The sequence below is a fragment of the Sapajus apella genome, unplaced genomic scaffold (genome assembly GCF_009761245.1).
Source record: "Sapajus apella isolate SASKATOON/1434 unplaced genomic scaffold, GSC_monkey_1.0 scaffold35, whole genome shotgun sequence".
NCBI lineage: Eukaryota > Metazoa > Chordata > Mammalia > Primates > Cebidae > Sapajus > Sapajus apella.
In genome coordinates this window covers 6,161,452-6,182,425 of record NW_022436975.1, presented here as the reverse complement: position 1 = coordinate 6,182,425, position 20,974 = coordinate 6,161,452, and the positions used below count along the sequence as shown (strand labels likewise).

The following is a 20,974-nucleotide window of genomic DNA, read 5'->3' as shown; positions in this document are numbered from 1 at the left end:
TACACTGTTAATGTTTGTATTTGTATTAACTATATTAAATATATGTATTAAACATATATTAACTGTATTACTATATTAAAAGAGGTAAGTCAAAGGTGAGATTAAACAACAATTGTTAATAAAATTTATGCATTTTTTTCCTAACCTGTCATATCTGTTTAGTTTCCTTAAATCTGGAATAGCTCCTCAGTCTCTCGCTGTCTTTGTTTTTATTTTTTTGAGATGGAGTCTCGCTCTGTCACCCAGGCTAGAGTGCAGTGGTGCAGTCTTGGCTCACTGCAACCTCTGCCTCCCAGGCTCAGGTGATTCTCCTGTCTCAGCCTCCTAAGTAGCTAGGATTAGAGGTGTGCATCACCACACCCAGCTAATTTTTGTACTTTTAGTAGAGATGGGGTTTCGTCATGTTGCCCAGGCTGGTCTCAAACTCTTGACCTCAAGTGATCTGCCAACCTTGGCCTCTTAAAGTGCTGGGATTACCAGCATGAGCCACTGCGCCCAGCCTCTCATTGTCTTTTATCAATTTTACATGCTTGACATTTAGGTCTACAGCCTGTCTGCAAAAGCAAATTACTATGTATGAAGTCTGTTAAAGTAACTAGTTGGTATCTATTTACACACACCACACCACGCCACACCACACATACATGCACACACACATGCACACACACACAGAAAAGAGGATTGGAGAAATGGATCTGAGGAGTCATGTAGAGAAAGATATAAGGTTAAATCTAAGTTGCTTGCAGCTAAGCAGGATTTTATATTTTGGGTGCAGGAGTTTAAGGAGAAAGTAATGTGTTTAAATGCTTAAAGTAGGGATCAGAATGTAGGAAGTGGGACCAACAATAGTGAAACTAGTGAGCAAAAGTTTCCCTCAGTTCATTTGGGCAGTTTCCCTTGGTTCTTGTGTAGCGTTTGGCTGCAGACACAGAGAAGCAAAAGCATTTAATCAAAGTGTTTAAAAAGTGGGTGTTTGGCTGGGTGTGGTGGCTCACACCTATAATCTCAGCACTTTTTGGAGGCCAAGGTGGGGAGATCACTTGAGCCTAGGAGTTTGAGACCAGCCCAGACAACATAGGGAGACCCTGTCTCTACAAATAATAATAATAAAAATTAGGTGTGATGGCACATGCCTGTGGTCCCAGCTGAGACGCTGAGGCAGGAGAATCACCTGAGCTTGGGAGGTCAAGGCTGCAGTGAGCCATGATTGTTGCCCTGCACTTCAGCCTGGGTGACAGAGTGAGATTCTGTCTCAAAAAAAAAAAAAAGTGGGTTTTGGGGCCTGGCATGGTGGCTTGTGCACTTTAGGAGGCCAAGGCGGGATTATCATTTGAGGTCAGGAGTTCGAAACCAGCCTGGACAACATAGAGAGACCCCAAATTTTTTTTTTTTTTTTTTCAAGGCAGAGCCTTGCTCTTTTACCCAGGCTGGAGTGCAGTGGCATAGTCAAGGTTCTCTGACTGCAACCTCAACCTGTCAGAGTCAAGTGAGCCTCCCACTTCAGCCTCCCAAGTAGGTAGGACCACACAGGTGCATGCCACCATGCTTGGCTAATTTTTAAAACTTTTTTTGTACACCCTGTGTCACTCTATGTTGTCCAGGCTGCTCTTGAACTCCTGGGATTATAGGCATGAGCCAGCTTGCCTAGCCAAAAAATATTTTTAAAATTAGCTGGGCATGGTGGCGTGCACCTGTAGTCCTAGTTACTCAGGAGGCTGAGGCAGGAGGATTGCTTGAGCCCAGGAGCTCAAAGCTGCATGAGCTATCATGGCACCACTGCACAGCATTCTTGCTCTGTTCACCACTGTGAAGAGTCTTGCTCAGTTGCTCAGGCTGGAGTCTTAAAAAAAAAGAAAAAGAAATGGGTTTTTAAACATTGGTTTGCTCATTTATTTATCACTGACAGACATTATGCCACATAATGAAAATACAAAGAAAAGTCCTAGTTTTTGCTCTTAAGAAACTCAGTCTGATAGAGACAAAGTGTATGAAAAGTCATCATACACAAACCTGTGTGAATCAATATTTTGGGAATACAGGGAGAAATCAGAGAAGGCTTTAAAAAGGAAGTGACTAAACTTAGAAGGTACTAATGACGATCTTACCCACAGTGACCTGTTTGTGAAGTCTAACAGTGGTTATGTTTTAGAGAGAAGGCAAGGGGATATGTTCTTGCAGTATTGCAGCAAGTCGCATCTGTGGATGGTGGATGATTTAATCAACCTTTGGAAAGGGTTATGGCAGCTATCCTCAATGAAATAAAGCTTAATTGAAACCAGGAAGATTATGTTGGAAAGAACCCATTTTAGAGATAATCCAACATAAGAAGCTATTCAGAAGCAATTGAAAGGATTAGGTTGACTGGAAAATTATAAAACTGCTCAAATGTTCATATTGAGGTGATGTTTCTGGGGAGAAACACACTATTTTGCAGCCTCACGACTCATCTGTACACATGATATTTGTCTCACTGGGGACCTCACTGTCTAAGTGGAACGAGGTTTTCCTTTTTCCTTTTTTGAGTTGGAGTCTCACTATGTCACCCAGGCTGGAGTATAGTGGTGCAATCTTGGCTCACTGAAACCTCCGCCTCCTGGGTTCAAGTGATTCTCCTGGCTCAACCTTCCAAGTAGCTGGAATTATAGGTGCATGCCACCACGCTCAGCTAATTTTTGTATTTTTAGTAGAGATGGGGTTTCACCATTTTGCCCGGGCTGGATTCAAACTCCACTGGTCTTAACTGATCCGCAGGTCTCGGCCTCCCAAAGTGCTGGGATTACAGGTATGAATCACCATGCCCAGCGAAACAGGGTTTTTCAAGCATTCTCTCTCTCTCTTTCTCTCTCTCTCTCTCTCTCTCTCTGTCTGTCTGTCATGTCCCTCCCTCCCTTTCTCTCTCCCTCCCTCTCTCTCTCTCCCCTTCTTTCTCTTCCTCCCTCCCTCTCTCTGAGCTTGCTGTCTCTAGTTTTAGTTGAAAGCTGTCCTTCTCTTGTCTCATCCCTTCATCCCTCTTCTCATACCAAGATCATTGCTTTTCATTTATTGTACTGAACTGTAATGGGTATTTTCTCTATTAAAAATATCGCTTAATATTGGCCAAGCGTGGTGACTCATGCCTGTAATCCTAGCACTTTGGGAGGTCATGGCAGGCAGATCACGAGGTCAGGAGTTGGAGACCAGCCTGGCCAACATGGTGAAACCCCGTCTCTACTAAAAATAAAAAAATTAGCCAGGCGTGGTGGAGAGCGCCTGTAATTCCAGCTACTCGGGAGGCTGAGGCAAATCTATCGCATGAACCTGGGAGGTGGAGGTTGTAGTGAGCCAAGACCTGTGCCATTGCACTCTAGCCTGGGTGACAGAGCAAGACTCTTGTCTCAGAAAAAGAAAAAAATTGCTTAATATTTAAAAGGAGAATCAAGATAACATGTTTAGTTGGGTTTTTAAAAAGACATGAGCCTAGTCTCTTTACTAAATTGTAAAATTTTTAACTTCTGTTTAATCTGTATGCAGATAATGTATTTTCCCTCACATAAAGGCCACTGAGATACTGTGTCATTTTTGAAGGCCCTATGATAGTAAGTTTGCATGATGGTAATATTGTTACTTTGAGAGGATTGTTTTTGATTTCTTTTTGGGGTGTTTCTGTGTGCGTATTTCAGTACCTCCAGTGGCAATGTAAGCAACAGAAAGGATGAGAGAAATGCCCGAGATACTTACGTTTCATCCTTTCCTCGGGCACCCAGCACTTCTGATTCTGTGCGGTTGAAGTGTAGGGAGATGCTTGCGGCAGCTCTTCGAACAGGAGGTAAGTCCAGTGCATGTTGTTTTATTTCTCAGCCCTTTGGTCATCACCACCAACCGCTGCCATATTGCTGTTTGATGAGTGTCACCCTGTGCATAGCCACCCAGTGCTGCTTAGCTCAGGGAGAAGTTGTTGCTGATAGTGATCTGTTAAGTGGGAGAGGAGGAGGAATACTGGGGCATTTGCTTGTTACAGTGTAATTGCAAGAAATAGATTCCCTCTAATACATGGATGTTTTCCCTGATTTCATAGTAATGTACACTTTTTTCTCACAAATCTTTTGTTTCCCCACAATTTAATCAGCAAACTATGTACCCTGATCTTATATTGAGAATTAACAATACTGAATTATTAAATAAATAGTATGACATATAGTTTTGTATTAATAATTCCATTTTCTACTTTAAAAAGGGAGGGGGCTTGATTTATTTGTGGGAGCTTAATTTGATTTGAAAGGATCCAGTCTTAACAAGTAATGTTTTGGCTTTAAAGTTTTATATACAGGAATATTTGTCATCTTATACAAATTCATCCGTTTTCTTTTTTCTTATTCTGGACCATAGCTAGTTTGACCTGTTTTTTTTTTTCCTTACTCTGCCCTTTCTACTTTGATTTCCTTACTGTCTCTCTCTCCCCTCAAATACACACACACACACACACACACGTATATACATACACACACATATACATATATATGTATGTATATGTATAGAATATGTATGTATATATATTCTCCTAGTTTATTTCCTTCTATCCTTTTGAATATTTGTATAGGAGTGTGTATATGTGATTGGCAGATTAAATGGATGGTTTCTTTGCATTGAAGCCTGAGTAGCAGGAGACAAGACAGTTCTTTCTGTAACTTTCTCTACCCTCTACTGGAGCAGCCAGAATTTATGGAGTTATGAAAGAGGAGTTGCCTGCTAGATCAGTTACTTCCCGTGCCTGAGGGATCAGAAGTCATCAGTGCAGGAGCACTGTGGGTATCAGGTGAATCCCAGAAAAGGAAGTCTAGTGGACAGTGAAGAGACCAGATTCTTTTTTTTTCTTTCTTTCTTTCTTTTTTTTTTTCTTTTACAGCACAGGACATGGTTTAGAAGAGACCAGATTCTAATGAAGCTAAACTGACTGGCTTCTTTATGTCAGGCAAATGGGGTTGAAGAAACAGAAATGCAATTTAATTACCTGGTATTAGAATTTTCTTTTAATCTGTTATAATAACTTGACAATTCTTTATGCCTGTTTTTAGATGACTACATTGCAATTGGAGCTGATGAGGAAGAATTAGGATCTCAAATTGAAGAAGATATCCTTTTTGTATATACTCGTAATTGTTTTAAGTAATTTCCTAGCTTAATTACAATTTTTCCTGCTGGTATAGAATTCAGTCTTATTCTTCAGTTTCTATCTTGAATGTTTTGTTTTCTTGGAAAGGAGTGGAACATCTTTACCCTTTTATTTGTCTTGTTTTTTCTTTTTGTTATTTAAAAGTAAAGTACAGTATTGATGGTATTTAAATTTTTTCTGCCTTGTATATAGAGAATGTAATGTCTGAATTTAAGTTGTGCAGAAGGTCATGGAAAGCACACACACATGTAAATGTGAAGACTTCTCAGGACCTCAGTTCACACAGTCACTTGAGCTCATTATCCCAGAGGAAGCGTGTTCATACTGAGCACTAGGAAAGGGCTCCAGGAGAGGGGGACTGTGTGTGGGTAGGGGCCTGGAACATCTAGGCAGCTGTGTAACGTGGGACTGTCCTGGTTGAGGAAATTCCTGGTTGTTAGGAAGGGAGCTCCAGGGTTCAGCTTTGGCAGTGGCCTCTTCTGCAGATGAAAAGAGCCTGCTAGGTAGCTCCTGCTGAGCTAGGGGAGGAGATGAATCCCCACAACCATGCTGAACAGTCTCTTCTCAGAGACCCTATGGGAACTGCGTGACCAGAGAGACTTTCAGGTTCCTTAGTAGAATTCAGATTTGAACAAGTAAAGTTTGAATAAGTTCAAGCTCCTTTTAAAACACATGCTTTCTAACGTTGAGTACTTGAGTTACTTTTTGAAATGCTGTTGACTTGCATGGTGCTGGCACTAAACCTTTAGGAAATAAAACATGACTAGTCTGGGCGTAGTGGCTCGTGTCTGTAATCCCAGCACTTTGGGAGGCCAAGACGGGCGAGTCACCGAGGTTAGGAGTTGGAGACCAGCCTGGCCAACATGGTAAAAACCTGTCTTTACTAAAAATACAAAAATTAGCCAGGCATGGTGGCACACCTGTAATCCCAGGCTGAGGCAGGAGAATTGCTTGAATCCAGGAGGTGGAGGTTGCAGTGAGCTGAGACTGCGCCGCTGCACTCCAGCCTAGGTGACAGAGCGAGAGTCTCTTCCCCTCCCTGCCCCACCCAAAAAAAACAACTAGTTTATAGTGGAAAAGTAATATTGCTATTATTTGCCCATTTCAGTTCAAGGAATTAGATGTAGTACCTTGTTTTTAACATAGTCTAAATTGGAAACAGTTGTTGTGAACTGCTTAGAAATTTCAGGAATTCTTATTTTGGCAGAATGAGGGCAGGAAGTGATCTTATTTTTTATAATTTTACCTTTTTTCCTTAATGGCTTCGTACCTATATATCAAGAAATAAGGAATACAGACATGAAATACAAAAATAGAGTACGAAGTAGGATATCAAATCTTAAAGATGCAAAGAATCCAAATTTAAGGAAAAATGTTCTCTGTGGGAATATTCCTCCTGACTTATTTGCTAGAATGACAGCAGAGGTGAGTATGCATGACTCTGAGGTTTCTGTAATGTGATTCCATGTTGTGAAGTGTAAAGCGTATTATCATCATAGAGTACTATATAAATACTGCATATGTAATAAATAGCCATTAGTTATTCTGATATATACTAGACAAATACTTAAGGTAATTGTATTTTTTATCATCAATACTTTGAGCAAACAAAGCTGTTTCCATGCTTTTAGGGAAAATTATTACATTAAATTATTGTCCAAAAATGAGAGTGTTTTACTTTTTATGAATTCTTGTAGAACCAGAGAGTTGAATCTGTAATTGCAAGTACGCTTTGTGAGTGCCAATCCTTTTTCATGGTTAAACACTATAAAATTGGTCCCATCTTACTGATTATTTCTTTCGTTTTTGCTCTTGTTGCCCATGCTGGGGTGCAATGGCTGTCTCAGCTTACTACAACCTCTGCCTCCCAGGTTCAAGTGATTCTTCTTATAGGGAATTATGGAAAAAAATGAAATTCATAGCTTGCTGTTTATAGACATGGTTGTTCATAGATAATAGCTATGTTGTATCTATAATTTCACTGTTTTAGTAAACATTCAAGAGGGTGAATTTTTCTTCTGTATACAAACATACCTCAGAGATACTGCAAGTTTGGATTGGGCTACTGCAATAAAGTGAATATTGCAATAAAGTGAGTCACACGAATTTTTTGACTTTTCAGTATATATAAAAGTTATGCTTATACTATAATCTACTAAATGCAATAGCATTATATCTAAGAAAACAGTGTATACCTTATACCTTGCTAACCAATGTACACCTTGCCAAAAATTGCTAATGATCATCTGAGCCTTCAGCAAGTCATGCTATTTCTGCTGGAAAAGGGAATTGCCTGTATGTTGACAGCTGCTGACTGATTATAGCGTAGTGGTTATTGAAGGTAGAGGTAGCTGTGATAATTTTGTAAAATAAGACAACAGTGAAGTTTGCTGTATTGATGGAGCAAATACTCATGAAATACTTCTTTGTAGCTTTTGATGCTGTTTAATAGCATTTGTCCATAGTAGATGTTCTTTCAGAATTGGAGTCAGTGCTATCAAATGCCACTGCTGCTTTTTCAACTAAGTTGATGTAATATTCTAAATCCTTTGTTGTACTTTCAACAATGTATCTTCACCAGAAATAGGTTCCAACTCAAGAAATCACTTTTTGCTCATCCACAAGAGCTGTTTAGCTTTTATTATAAGATTGAAGCAACTCAGTCACATCTTCAGGTTCTACTTCTAATTTTTCTTCTCATGATTTTTTCACCACATCTGCAGTTACTTTCTTTTTTGGGGTAGGGGTGAGTGGGGGATGGAGTTTCGGTGTTGTCACCCAGGCTGGAATGCAATGGTGTGATCTTGGCTCACGGCAACCTCCGCCTCCCGGGTTCAAGCAATTCTCCTGCCTCAGTCTCCCGAGTAGCTAGGATTACAGGCGCCTGCTACTACACCCAGCTAATGTTTGTATTTTTAGTAGAGACGGGGTTTCACCATGTTGGCCAGGTTGGTCTCGAAATCCTGACCTCAGGTGATCCATCCGCCTTGGCTTTCCAAAGTGTTGGGATTACAGGCATGAGCCACCGTGCCCCTCTGTGGTTACTTACTCCAGTGAAGTCAAACCCCTCAAAGTCATCCACGATAATTGGAGTCAACTTCTTTCAAACTCTTCTAAGTGTTGATATTTTTACCTCTTCCCAATGAATCACTAATGTTCCTAATGGCATCTAGGATGGTAATCCTTTCCAAAAGCTTTTCAGTTTACTTTACCTAGATCTATCTGAGGAATTACTTTTTCTTGGGGAGCTACAGCCTTGCAAAATGTATTTCTGAAATAATAAAACTTGAAAGTCAGCTTAGCATGGTGGCTTATGCCTATAATCTGAGCAGTTTGGGAGGTCAAAATGGGCAGATTGCTTGAGGCCAGGAGTTGGAGACCAGCCTGGGCAACATGGTGAATTCCCATTTCTCCAAAAAAAAAAAAAAAATTAGCTGGGCATGGGGGCATGTTCCTGTAATCCCAGCTACTCAGGAGGCTGAGGTGGGAGGATCAATTGAGAGGTGGAGGTTTCAGTGAGCTGAGATTGCGCCTCCAATGTGGGCAGCAGAGTGAAACCCTGTCTCAAAAAAAGTCAAAATTACTCCTTGATCCATGAACTGCAGAATGAATGTTGTTGTTAGCAGGCATGAAAATAACATTAATGTCCTTATGTATCTCCATCAGAGCTATTGGATGACTAGGTATATTGATGATTAGGTGCATTGTCAATGAGTAGGAATATTTTCAAAGAAGTCTTTTTTCTGAGCAGTAGGCTTATAATATTCAGTAAATCATGCTTTAAATAGATGTGCTGTCATCCAGGCTTTGTTGTTTCATTTATAGAACACAGAGTAGATGTAGCATAACTCTTAAGGGCCCTAAGATTTTCAAAATGGTAAATGAGCATTGGCTTCCATCTGAAGTCACCAGATGCCTTAACCCCTAACAAGAGAGTCCTGAGGCTTTGAAGCCAGGCATTGACTTCTTCTCTCTAGCTATGAAAGTTCTAGATGTCACCCTCTTCCAATTTACATCAACATTGACAACCTGTTGTTTAGAATAGCTACCTTCATCAGTGACCTTAGCTAGGTCTTCTGGATAACTTGCTGCAGCTTCTCCATCAGCACTTGCTACTTCACCTAGCATTTTATACTGTGTTGTGTTCTTTCCTTACACCTCACGAACCTGCATCCTGTATCCTCTAACTTTTCTTCTGCAGCTTCCTCATCTCTCGCAACATTGAAGAGTTAAGGCCTTGTTCTGGATTAGGCTTTGGCTTAAGGGAATGTTGTGGCTGGTTTGATCTTCGTTCTGGCCACTAAAACGTTTTCATTTCAGTAGCAAGGCTATTTTGATCATTATTCATGTGTTCACTGGAGTAGCACTTTAACTGGTAGAAGAGACCTACCTTCTGGCTTATCCCAGCTTTCCACATGCTTTCCTTTTTAAACTTAGTCATTTCTAGGTTTTGATTTAAAGTGAGAGACATGTTGACTCTTCCTTGTCCTTGAATATTTAGAGGCCATTCCAGAGTTATTAATTGGCCTAATTTCAGTATTGTGATGTCTCAGGGAGTAGAGAGGCCCAAAGAGAAATAGAGAAACAGGGAAAGAATGGGGTAGTCAGAACACACACATTTGTCAAGTTTACCATCCTGTATGGTCACAGTTAGTGGTGCCGCCAAAACAATGATAGTAACGTGAGAAATTACTGATCACAGATCACCTAACAGATATAATAATAGTGAAAATGCTTGAAATATTGTGAGAATTACCAAAATGTGACACAGAGACGTGAAATGAGCGCATGCTGTTGGAAAAATAATGCCAATCGATTTGCTCAACACAGTGTTGCTGCATACCTTCAATTTTATAAAAAAAAAAAAAATGCAGTGTCTGCAAAGTACAATAAAATGAAGCATAATAGCGCAGAGTAAGATAAAGAAAAGTATGACTGTAGCTAGTAAAAACTGGCACGAGAAGATGACCCTGGCATATTCTGTGCATTTCTTGCCTCAAAACTGGAATCGGACATTCCTCCAGAGATTCCTGACTTCTTTTGAGGGTGGGGTGGAGGCAGTGGTATTAGAGGCTGTAGTCTGGATACTAGAGGTACTCATTGCTGTAGGTTTACATTGTTCATAGTATAATCACCTGACAGCTTCTTCTTGTCACTGCACAGACAGAACCAATTCACTGAGATTACCCTTTGCGGTTGAGAAAGTTTTATTAACTCAAGGCTGGTCATGCAGGAGATGAAGTTATTACTCAAATCAGTTACCCTGAAGACTTGGAGATTAGAGTTTTTCAAGGATAGTTTGGTGGTGACTATTCCTAGGTGACTAGGGAATGGGTTGTGCTGATTGGTTGGGGATATAATCCCAAGGATATGGGAACTGGTCCTTCTGTACCTCTGGGTGACGGGCCTGAGTTCTAGAGGGCTCAGTCTGAAAAAACATCTCAAAAAAAACAATCTGAGGTTCTACAATAATAATGTTACCTATAGGAGCAATTAGGGAAGTCACATACCTTGTGCCCTCTGGCCACATGACTCCTGAGCAGTGAGGGATTATAGAAACTATGTGTATATTTTAGCAGAGTTCAGGCCCTTCCCATAATCCTAATCTGGCCTTTCGTTAGTCTTGCAAAGGTGATCTCAGGCTCTGAACGAGGAGGGATCGGTTTTAGGGAAGGACTGTTATCATCCTTGTATCAAAGTTAAACTATAAACTAAATTTCTCCCATGGTTAGCTTGGCCTGGGCCCAGGAATGGGAAGATAGCCAGCCTGTGACACTAGAAGCAAGATGGAGTCAGCCATGTTAGATTTCGCTCACTGTCATAATCTTTGCAAAGATGGTTTCATTAGACTTTAAATAATACTTAAATCTAATTTTCACATACAAACTTTTAAGGCTCTGAAAAAATTTTAAGGCCGGGTGTGGTGGCTCATGCCTGTAATCCCAGCACTTTGGGAGGCTGAGACGGGCAGGTCATGGGGTCAGGAGATGAGACCATCCTAACACGGTGAAACCCCATCTCTACTAAAAATACAAAAAACTAGCTGAACATGGTGGTGCATGCCTGTAGTCTCAGCTACTTGGGAGGCTGAGGCAGCAGAATCACTTGAAACTGGGAGGCAGAGATTTCAGTGACCCAGGATCTCACCACTGCATTGCAGCCTGGCGACAGAGCGAGACTCCGTCTCAAAAAAAAAAAAAAAAGTAAAAGAAAAAAGAAAAAATTTTAAAAGAAATTAAACTCTTAAAAGGCCTGTGAAGAAAAATCTTAATGCTTTTAAAACTTTAAAAGGTTGATATGTGTTTTATTATTAGGCTAAATGAACATAAAAGCATTCAGGATATATATAGAAGGTGTCTATAACTGAGTGGTATTGCCCCCTCCCTAATAGGAAATGGCTAGTGATGAGCTGAAAGAGATGCGGAAAAACTTGACCAAAGAAGCCATCAGAGAGCATCAGATGGCCAAGACTGGTGGGACCCAGACTGACTTGTTCACATGTGGCAAATGTAAAAAGAAGAATTGCACTTACACACAGGTTTGTGATTGTTTATAGATTCTTACTTTATATTAAGAATGCTTGCCATTCCTGTTTTAAAATAAATAGCAAAGATAATTACCAGCATGATAGTCCCTCACTTATCCATGGAGGGATATGTTCTAAGACCCTGAGTGGATGCCTGAAACTATAGATAGCACCTAACCCTATGTATACCATGTTTTTCCTATATGTACATACTGATAAGTTTTATTTATAAATTAGGCATAGGAAGAGATTCACAACAATAACTGTTAATCAAATTGAACAGTTATAACAAGTTACTGTTATGTGAGTAATGTGAATGTAGTTTCTGTCTCTCACAACAATATTTTGCACTGCACTCACCCCTGTTCATGTGATGAGATGAAGCAAAATGAATGATGTCATCATTGTGACTAAGTGTTAGGCTGCTGTTGACCTTCTGATGATCCATCAGAAGGAGGCTCATCTGCTTCGGGTGGTCCTGCCTCATCGAGCCCTGATGATATGGATGACTAATGGGTAGGTAGCATATACAGTGATGCACACTGGACAAAGGGGTGATCTATATCCCAAGTGGGACAGGGTAGGATAGTACAGACTCTCCTCATGCTACTCAGAACAACATGCAGTTTAAAACCGATGAGTTGTTTATTTCTGGAATTTTTTCACTTAATATTTTTGGACCACTGGTAACTGAAACCATGGAAAGAGAGCCTGTGGATAACTGGGGACTAATTCAAGAGGAGATCAGATTTCTTTCTTAAGTGTAAGAATGATTTCTTTAAAAAAAAATTTTTTTTTGGTGGGGATGGGGTCTTGCTGTGTTGTCCAGGCTGATCCCAATTTCCAGACTCAAATGGTCCTCTCACCTCAGCCTCCCAAAGTACTGGGAGTACCAGCATGAGCCTCTGTGCCTGGCCAGAATGCTTTCTTAATACTGATTCTAGTTAACTAAAAATAAGTTGATATATTTATACTCTCATGGAAATAATTACTATGAAAGCTAGGTCAAATACAACTTATAAAATATAAGAATGAATAAAATGACCATGTTCTTTTAACAGTTTATAAATAGTTGTATTGGTTACTAGGTAAATTGGCCAGAATCCTTTTTATTTTGCCAGACCATATACTTTAAGGAAAGTTCTTCACTCTCCCTCACATGGTTTATGGGTACTTTCAGCTTAACTGGCTTCTGGAAAATTTGTTCCTTTTTGTAATACTGATAACTTACATTCATGTATGATATTCTTCAACAGCTGAAAAGCATGTTATAGTTATTTTGGTTGCATGTGCATGTGTGAAAATTGTTTTTATGACTGGCTTAATTTCATTTGCCAAATAAGTTTTTGTGCTATATCATCTGCTATAAACTAAATTATCTCCTTAAGGGACAACTTACTATGTTTCAGACAGTAGATTTGGGAAACTGAATTTTCTCAATGATAGAAAATTAAGCAAAAATAGCATCACTAAACTAAAGGAGGCTTTACTTTAAAATTTTCTTGGTAGTTATGTTTGCAGTTAAAAATTCAAAAGGTACAAAAGGTTGTAAGTAGAAAGTTCTCTTCCCACTTTTGCCTGTGGCCACCTCGTTCTCCCTCCCTGGAAGTAAAGCAAGGTTACCAGTTTGTTGTGGAACTTCCTAGGTATTTTACATGTATACATGCAAATATTTTTGTTTTCCTTTTTCTAAACACATATGGTAGAATGTTATATGAGTTTCTGCCTCGTTTCTACTTTTTATAGGCATGTAATCTCCATTTTCAGATATACTTCATTTAGCCAATCTGAAGTCTTTTACCTTTTTGAAATCTCATTTAGTCACAGTTGGGTATTTCCTGTTTCATTTTGTAGCAGTTTTACTACTGATTGGTACTAAAATGCATCAACATTGATAAAAGTGGTTTGGCAAAATTCTGAGTTTGAATTGCTCTTTTTTTTTTTGAGACAGAGTCTCACTCTGTTGCCCAGGATGGAGTGCAATGGCCCGATTTCGGCTCACTGCAACCTCCGCCTCCCGTGTTCAAATGATTCTCCTGCCTAAGCCACCCCGGTAGCTGGGATTACGGGTGCCTTCTACCACGCCCATCTAATTTTTGTATTTTTAGTGCAGATGGGATTTCACCATGTTGGCCAGGTTGGTCTTGAACTCCTCACGTCGTGATCCACCTGCCTTGGCCTCCCAAAGTGCTGGGATTACAGGCATGAGCCACCATGCCTTACCAAATTACTCTGTTTTATTTTAGCCAGGTAGAAATATCTTAGCAATAAAAATTGTACCCTAAAAATGCCATATAGAAAATATTAAGTATAAATAGAAAGTTATTTAAAAGCTAAAGTATCTTTAAAATGTACAAAGTAGAAGTGATATATAATCAAATTACAAATAGCTAAGACAAAAAGTCATAAATATCAAGTTTGTTTCTTTTAGCAGAAATAACCCAGCCTAAAGTTGAAGCCAGTATGATTTTCTTAGAATCGCAAAGTGTTCTCTTCAGATAGAAAATTCTCAAAGTTCCGCCAGGCGCGGTGAGCACCTGTAATCCCAGGACTTTGTGAGGCCGAGATGGGTGGATCACGAGGTCAGGAGATCGAGACCATCCTGGCTAACATGGTGAAACTCCGTCTCCACTAAAAGCACAAAAAAATTAGCTGGGCATGGTGGCAGGTGCCTATAGTCCCAGCTACTTGGGAGGCTGAGGCAGGAGAATTACTTGAACCCAGGAGGCAGAGGTTGCAGTAAGCCAAGATCGCACGCCACTGCACTCCAGCCTGGGTGACAGAGTGAGACTTAGTCTCCAAAAAAAAGAAAAAAAGAAAACTCTCAAAGTTCTTATGGAAATAACAGATGTAAAAGAAGTAAGTGTTTAACTCTTGGTTACTATGTACCCCAGAGGGGATTAAAATTTTTCCCACAGAGCAAAAGCTTCCTCATGTCTACTTTTGGGGCTCTAGATATCAGAATTAAGTATATGTAAAGTATAGCAGGAGGTTTCAAACCATTTTTATCTCAAGGCCTTAACTAAGCAGAATACTGCTGTTCTGAGGATGGTGCTGCTTTGTCTTCCTTTGGGCCTTTGAGTAGGAAGTCATGTTAATAGTTTACTGGTGTCATGAAGCTTTGATCTTGGAAGTGGTGATAAACTGGGATTTTATCATCTCACACTGCATTTCAATATACCGTATTTAAAATTCAGCATTGTTAGTATTTAGGTTCCTGCCACAACTTAAACTGAAGAATAACATTTAACTTTAATAATGCTTTGTCATCTTCATTTAGAGAAATAACCTTTCTGGTTTTGAGGCCTTTGGTTCTGGCAATTTTCTTCAGTTTAGAACTTCAGAAATTTATAAAGTTTTTAAAAACCATGTTAGCTTTTTTTCTCTTTCTCTTTTTTTTTTTTTTTTTTTGAGACAGTCTCGCTCTGTCACTAGGCTCTAGTGCAATGGCGCAATCTTGGCTCCCTGCAACCTCTGCCTCCTGGGTTTAAGGAATTCTTCTGCCTCAGCCTCCTGAGTAGCTGGGACTATAGCTGTGCGCCACCATACCTAGCTAATGTTATATTTTTAGTAGAGATGGGATTTCACCATGTTGGTCACGATGGTTTTGATCTCTTGACCTCGTGATCCGCCCGCCTCAGCCTTCCAAAGTGCTGAGATTGCAGGCATGAGACACCATGCCCATGCCCGGCCAGCTTTTTTTCTTCCTGGGTTCTCTTTTTAAGTTAAAAAAAAGTAGTTGTGGTAGAATATGTATGACCTCAAATTTCCCATCTTAACCAGTAATTTTTAAGTGAACTGTTCAGTAGTAGAGCATTCACAGTGCTTTGTATCCAGTCTCCAGAACGCTTTTCCTCTTGCAGAACTGAAACTCTTTACCCCTTAAACAATAACTCCCCACTCCTCCTCTGCCCAGCCCAACAACCACCATTCTGCTTTCTATCTCTCAGAATTTGACTATGCCAAATACTTTGCATTAGTAGAATCATAGAATGTTTGTCTTACTGTGACTGGCGCCTGTTTCACTTAGCATAATGTCTGCAAGGTTTATCTGTGTTGTAGCATGTGTCAGACTTTCCCTCCTTTTTACGGCTGAATAATATTCCATTGTATGTTCATACCACTTTTTATATATTCATTCATCTGTTGATGGACACTTGGGTTGCTTCTATTTTTTGGCTATTGTGAATAAGCTGCTGTGAACTTGTGTGTACAGATACCTCTTTGAGACTCTACCTCCTTTCTTTTGGTTGTGTACCCAGCAGTGGAATTGCAGTAGTAACTGCCTATAGGAAATTAGGAAAATACAGAAAAACATGAGTAATAAATTTAAGTCATTAAGCTGCCTTCCAAAGAGAACAGTTATCAGTATTTTGTTATCTGCAATATTTTGTGATTTTTTTCTATGTATAGTTGGAATTAAATACTGTTAAAACTATTTTACACTCTTCTTTTAACTTAGGTATCATAATGTAAGCATTTTTTTTCTTTTTCCAGAGAATAGTCTATTTGAGTTGCATGACATAAATCAGTGCTATACAAAAATAATAAAAATATTTTGCTCTTTTATTTACAAATTAATTTCATAAACTATACGTAATATGATAAACAGAAGTTCTTTACTTCCATCCTTTATGGCTAGAAAAATAAATTATTTTAATAGCTGTTTAAATCTGCCTCCTGTTTTCAGAGAAATTAATGTATTATGGTTTTTTTTTTTTTTTTTTTTTTTTTTTCAAATTATCCCTAACCTTTAAACAAACTTAAGAGTAGATACTGCTGCTATTTTTACATGGAATTGTAAACAGCCTTGTTAAAAAGTGAGAGTAGGCCAGACTTTGTAGCTCACACCTGTAATCCCAACACTCTGGTAGGCTAAGGCAGGCAGATCACCTGAGGTCAGGAATTTAAGACCAGACTGGCCAATGTGATGAAACCCCCATCTCTACTACAAATACAAAAAATTAGCTGGGCATGTTGGTACATACCTGTAATCCCAGCTACTTGGGAGGCGGAGGCAGGAGAATTACTTGAACCCAGGAAGTGGAGGTTGCAGTGAGCCAAAATTGCATCATTGCACTCCAGCCTGGGCAACAGGAATGAAACTTCATTCCAAAAACAAAACAATACAAAAAAAAAAAAAAGCTAGAGTAACTTTCCACTAGTTAAAATTGAACTTCATAAAACATAAACATTTTATAAACCCTACAATTTGGGTAATTTGATTTAATTATGACTAATCTGTAGGAATATACAATACAGATTTGTCAGTCATCCACAATTAAGAACATCTATGAATAAAAACTTTATTTATGTTCAGAATAAGATTTTATTCATATTCTTGAAAGGTAGCTTTGTTCCCAGTAAATCTCTCTCCTACTATTTCTGTATATTTTAGGAGATGTTTTCAATTCAAAAAGAAGTAACATCTAGTTATTTGACTTTTTGTTTTGTTCTTGCTTGAAACTGCTCTGTTTTGGTCTTTTCTTTTTTTTTTTTTTTGAGACAGAGTCTCCCTCTGTTGCCCAGGCTGATGTGCGGTGGTGTGATCTCGGCTCACCACAACCTCTGCCTCCTGGGTTCAAGTGATTCTCCTGCCTCGGCATCCCGAGTAGCTGAGATTACAGGTGCCCCCAGGGCCTGGCTAATTTTTCTTATTTTTTTTAGTAGAGATGGGGGTTTCAACATGTTGGCTAGGATGGTCTTGAACCCCCAACCTCAAGTGATCCATCCACCATGGCCTCCCAAAATGCTGGGATTACAGATGTGAGCCACCATGCCTGGCCAGTTTTGGCTTTTTGATTCTTTTCTGGCATTTCTCAAAATCTCAGGTCCTTTGCAGCCTGCCTAACTGTTAGTCACGGAGTGTTTTTTGTTTGGTGCCATTTTTAACTTTTAATCTTGCTGAGCAAATGCTTGAAGGAACCAAATACATCTGGAGTTCTCTCCCTCTTAATTGTTTAAAACCAACAGCAGACAAACAAGAAAACCTTTGTAAGCATTCTTCTGGCTGTGTAGTATTTCATCAGGTGGATATACTCTTACTTTATGTTATTTCCCTGTTGGATATTTGTTTTTAGTGTTGTGCTGTTACAAAATTATACGCTTCAAACATTCTTTGTATTTTTGCGTTTTTAATTACCATCCTAGAAATAGTTTAGATACCAAGTTTCTAGGTTACAAAGAATGCTGCCTAACTTTTAGAAAGGTTGTGGCAGTTATGTTTTTTTACGTCTTGTTATTTTGTAAGAGAAAATTGACATATGTTTAAATTTATTCATTTCTGTGCTTCTTACTGATGAAATTGTTTTTGAAATCCAAATAACTTACTGATGAATTTTAAAAATATTTATTAGCTGTTTGTAAGAAGTATAAGGTATGACTTTAGAAGATTTCCCCACTTATCTGGGATATATTAAACAGGAAAGACAAAGAAGGACTTAGGAAAGTGATGTTTGGAAATGTGCTCTGTTGACATTATTTAGCTTATTTGAACTTGTTTCAGACTTTTATTCATTTTATTGTGGCACCATCATATTTATTAAATATTCTGTATCTTTATGTATAACATTCTTATTTGGGTGGGGTTTTTTTACAGTACTGGAAAAAGTATATTTAATTTAATTTTCCTGCAGGTGCAAACCCGTAGTGCTGATGAACCAATGACAACATTTGTTGTCTGTAATGAATGTGGAAATCGATGGAAGGTATGTACCCTGTCGGATTCATATTATACTCACTTATAATAGAATGATTTCTTCTGGTCTTTTCCTAGGTCCATCTAGATATCTAAATATATACAGATATGCTCACACTATCCAGTACTCTTGTAGTCCCTACTTGTAATGGAATATGCTATTTTGTATCCTACTAGAAATAAAGGCTATTAACTTGACTTTACTATCTTTATTTGTTTTGGTGCAGGAAAGAGGGAGTGAATCTTAACTGTTCAATTATTATATCACTGTCCTATATATCCTATATTCATTACGTTGTTATGACTCTTTTACTTCCAGAAAATCTGTGCGTGTTTAATTACCAGTTTTAGTAGATTTTGATTTTGGAAGAAAAATTTTTCCACTTATTGAAATCAAACCCAATGATTTTAGTGTTTATTTTAGAAATTACAGATGAGCACTGACATGGTTTGGTAGGCTTTTCACTAAAGCCTTCATATTGCCTGTGTGCTCTTGAAATTAGTCCCACACAGGCAAGTTTATATTATTTAAATGATTCATTCTTGAGTGATTCTGTGAACCAAAAGAGTAAAATTTAAATTTGGAAGCAGAAATACACATCAGTATTAAAAACATTTTAATTATTATTGTAGATGTGAATGATAAGGATGGTGAGGTTCAGAGGCTTACATGGTAGGAATGTAGTCTTTGGAATCATACAGACTGATTTTGAACTCCCTTGCCACTTCCCATTACTGAGCTATATTGTTCTTACATATTAAATGTGAATAGTACCTTTCATTTCCAATTGTGAAGAGTAGAGATAATATATTTAGTGTGCCTGATAATTGTTGGTGTTCTAAAAATGCTGGCTATTTTTATTAGTTTTTCTGAAGTATGTACAAAATTCTTTTGTTTTTCATTTATACTTACATAGACTTTTCAGTTTAATGCTTTTTGAAGTATTCCCTTAGCTTAGAGCATTTTCTGAAAATCAGAAGTTAACTAGAAGCTATGAAGTGAACTAGAAGCCATTTGGGCCAGAGTCCCAAACCATATTGAGGATATCTATTTGGCTTCTTCAACAACTCCACTTTAAGGGATTGGGGCCAGTACCTATTTTATTCATTCTTTTTTTTTTTGCATTAGAGTCTCACTCTGTTGCCCAGGCTGGAGTACAGTGGCGCTATCTCCGCTCACTGCTGCCTTTGCCTCCCAGGTTCTAGCAATTCTTCCTCAGCCTGCCAAGTAGCTGGGATTGCAGGCACGTGCCACCACACCCAGCTAATTTTTGTATTTTTATTAGAGACAGGGTTTCGCCATGTTGGCCAGGCTGGTCTCGAACTCCTCACCTCAGGTGATCTACCTACCTCGGCCTCCCAAAGTGCTAGGATTACAGGCTTGAGCCACTGTGCCCGGCCCAGTACCCATTTTATTACATAAAAAGAATTAGTTCTGAGCTGGAAAGATTTACTGCTATTGAAAGTGTCTTCATGGCTTGAAACAGTATTTCCTCCTCTTCTGAGGTTGCAGAAGCTGTCCTTGGTCTAGGAGGACATTCACCTTCTTTTTCAATCCTGTTGAGCAAATTTGGCCTATTCTCTTGGATTTGTTTTGCATGATGGATCATTTTTGTTTTGGTGATGAGATGTGCAGTGCAGTTTGTTTTGAATACATTCGGTTTGTGACACAAGTTTTGACATAGTACTTAATTGAATTTAAGAAAGCTCAGTTTAGGATAGAAAGCTGATGCCTAGGGTGTGGCATATTTTAACAATTCAAATTTGGAATGGTTATTTTTTTTTACCTTTAAAACATTATAAAGAGGTATTTAATAAAAATGCTAAAATTGTTTTATATAAGTTCTTTAGTTACATGTTCCTAGTAGTTCTAAGTGGGGAAAGTTAGACACTTAAGATAGGTGATTTTCATGTGTGAAAAAATACCACACGTTTTTAAAAATGCATCTATTTTAAAAGCAATATCAGATGTATGCTGTATTAAATGCGTAATGTACATTATTGGTATTTAAAGGTCTCACAAAATGTTTTTTCTTTTTTGACAGTTCTGTTGAGTTGGAAGAATTGGCAAAATGCCTGGACCATTAAGAAAACAGATTTTGTAATTAGCTTTAAACTAGGCCAAGCAACTAGTTTTCCTGCAAATCAGATTTTTAAAGTAACATACATCCCTTGGGTTAGACTTTGGTTTTGACCTAACATTTCTTCCTTAAATGCCTTCTTAGTTTCAGATCTGTAAGGAAACTATGTAATAATTGTATGGTATCTGTTTCAAAACATTTTTTCCATGTTTATAAGTAACTTGATATTAAACTTTTATCAGTTAAACTTCTGGCAATATTTTTTCTTTTTCTTTTCTTTTCTTTTCTTTTCTTTTTTTTTTTTTTTTTTTAAGATAAAGTTTTGCTCCTATTGCCCAGGCTGGAGTGCAATGGCACGATCTTGGCTCACTGCAACCTCTGCCTCCCAGGTTCAAGCGATTCTCCTGCCTCAGTCTCCTGAGTAGCTGGGATTACAGGCATGTGCCACCAAGCCCAGCTAATTTTTGTATTTTTAGTAGAAATGGGGTTTCTCCATGTTGGTCACACTGGTCTCGAACTCT

The 20,974-nt window shown here is 38.6% G+C and overlaps 1 protein-coding gene across 3 annotated transcripts in view; it reads left to right on the top strand.

Annotated features, from left to right (window-relative positions):
- The window catches only part of TCEA1 (transcription elongation factor A1), a 51,547-nt gene extending 30,797 nt beyond the window's left edge, over positions 1-20,750 (top strand). For all 3 annotated transcript variants that reach the window (XM_032296089.1, XM_032296090.1, XM_032296091.1), the window contains 6 exons: positions 3,660-3,805; positions 5,052-5,108; positions 6,420-6,574; positions 11,541-11,687; positions 18,311-18,382; positions 20,418-20,750. In XM_032296089.1, coding sequence (XP_032151980.1) covers positions 3,660-3,805; positions 5,052-5,108; positions 6,420-6,574; positions 11,541-11,687; positions 18,311-18,382; positions 20,418-20,426 — 586 coding nt within the window. In that variant the 3' untranslated portion in view covers positions 20,427-20,750. The remainder of the gene's footprint in view (positions 1-3,659; positions 3,806-5,051; positions 5,109-6,419; positions 6,575-11,540; positions 11,688-18,310; positions 18,383-20,417) is intronic.
- Positions 20,751-20,974: the final 224 nt, after the last annotated feature.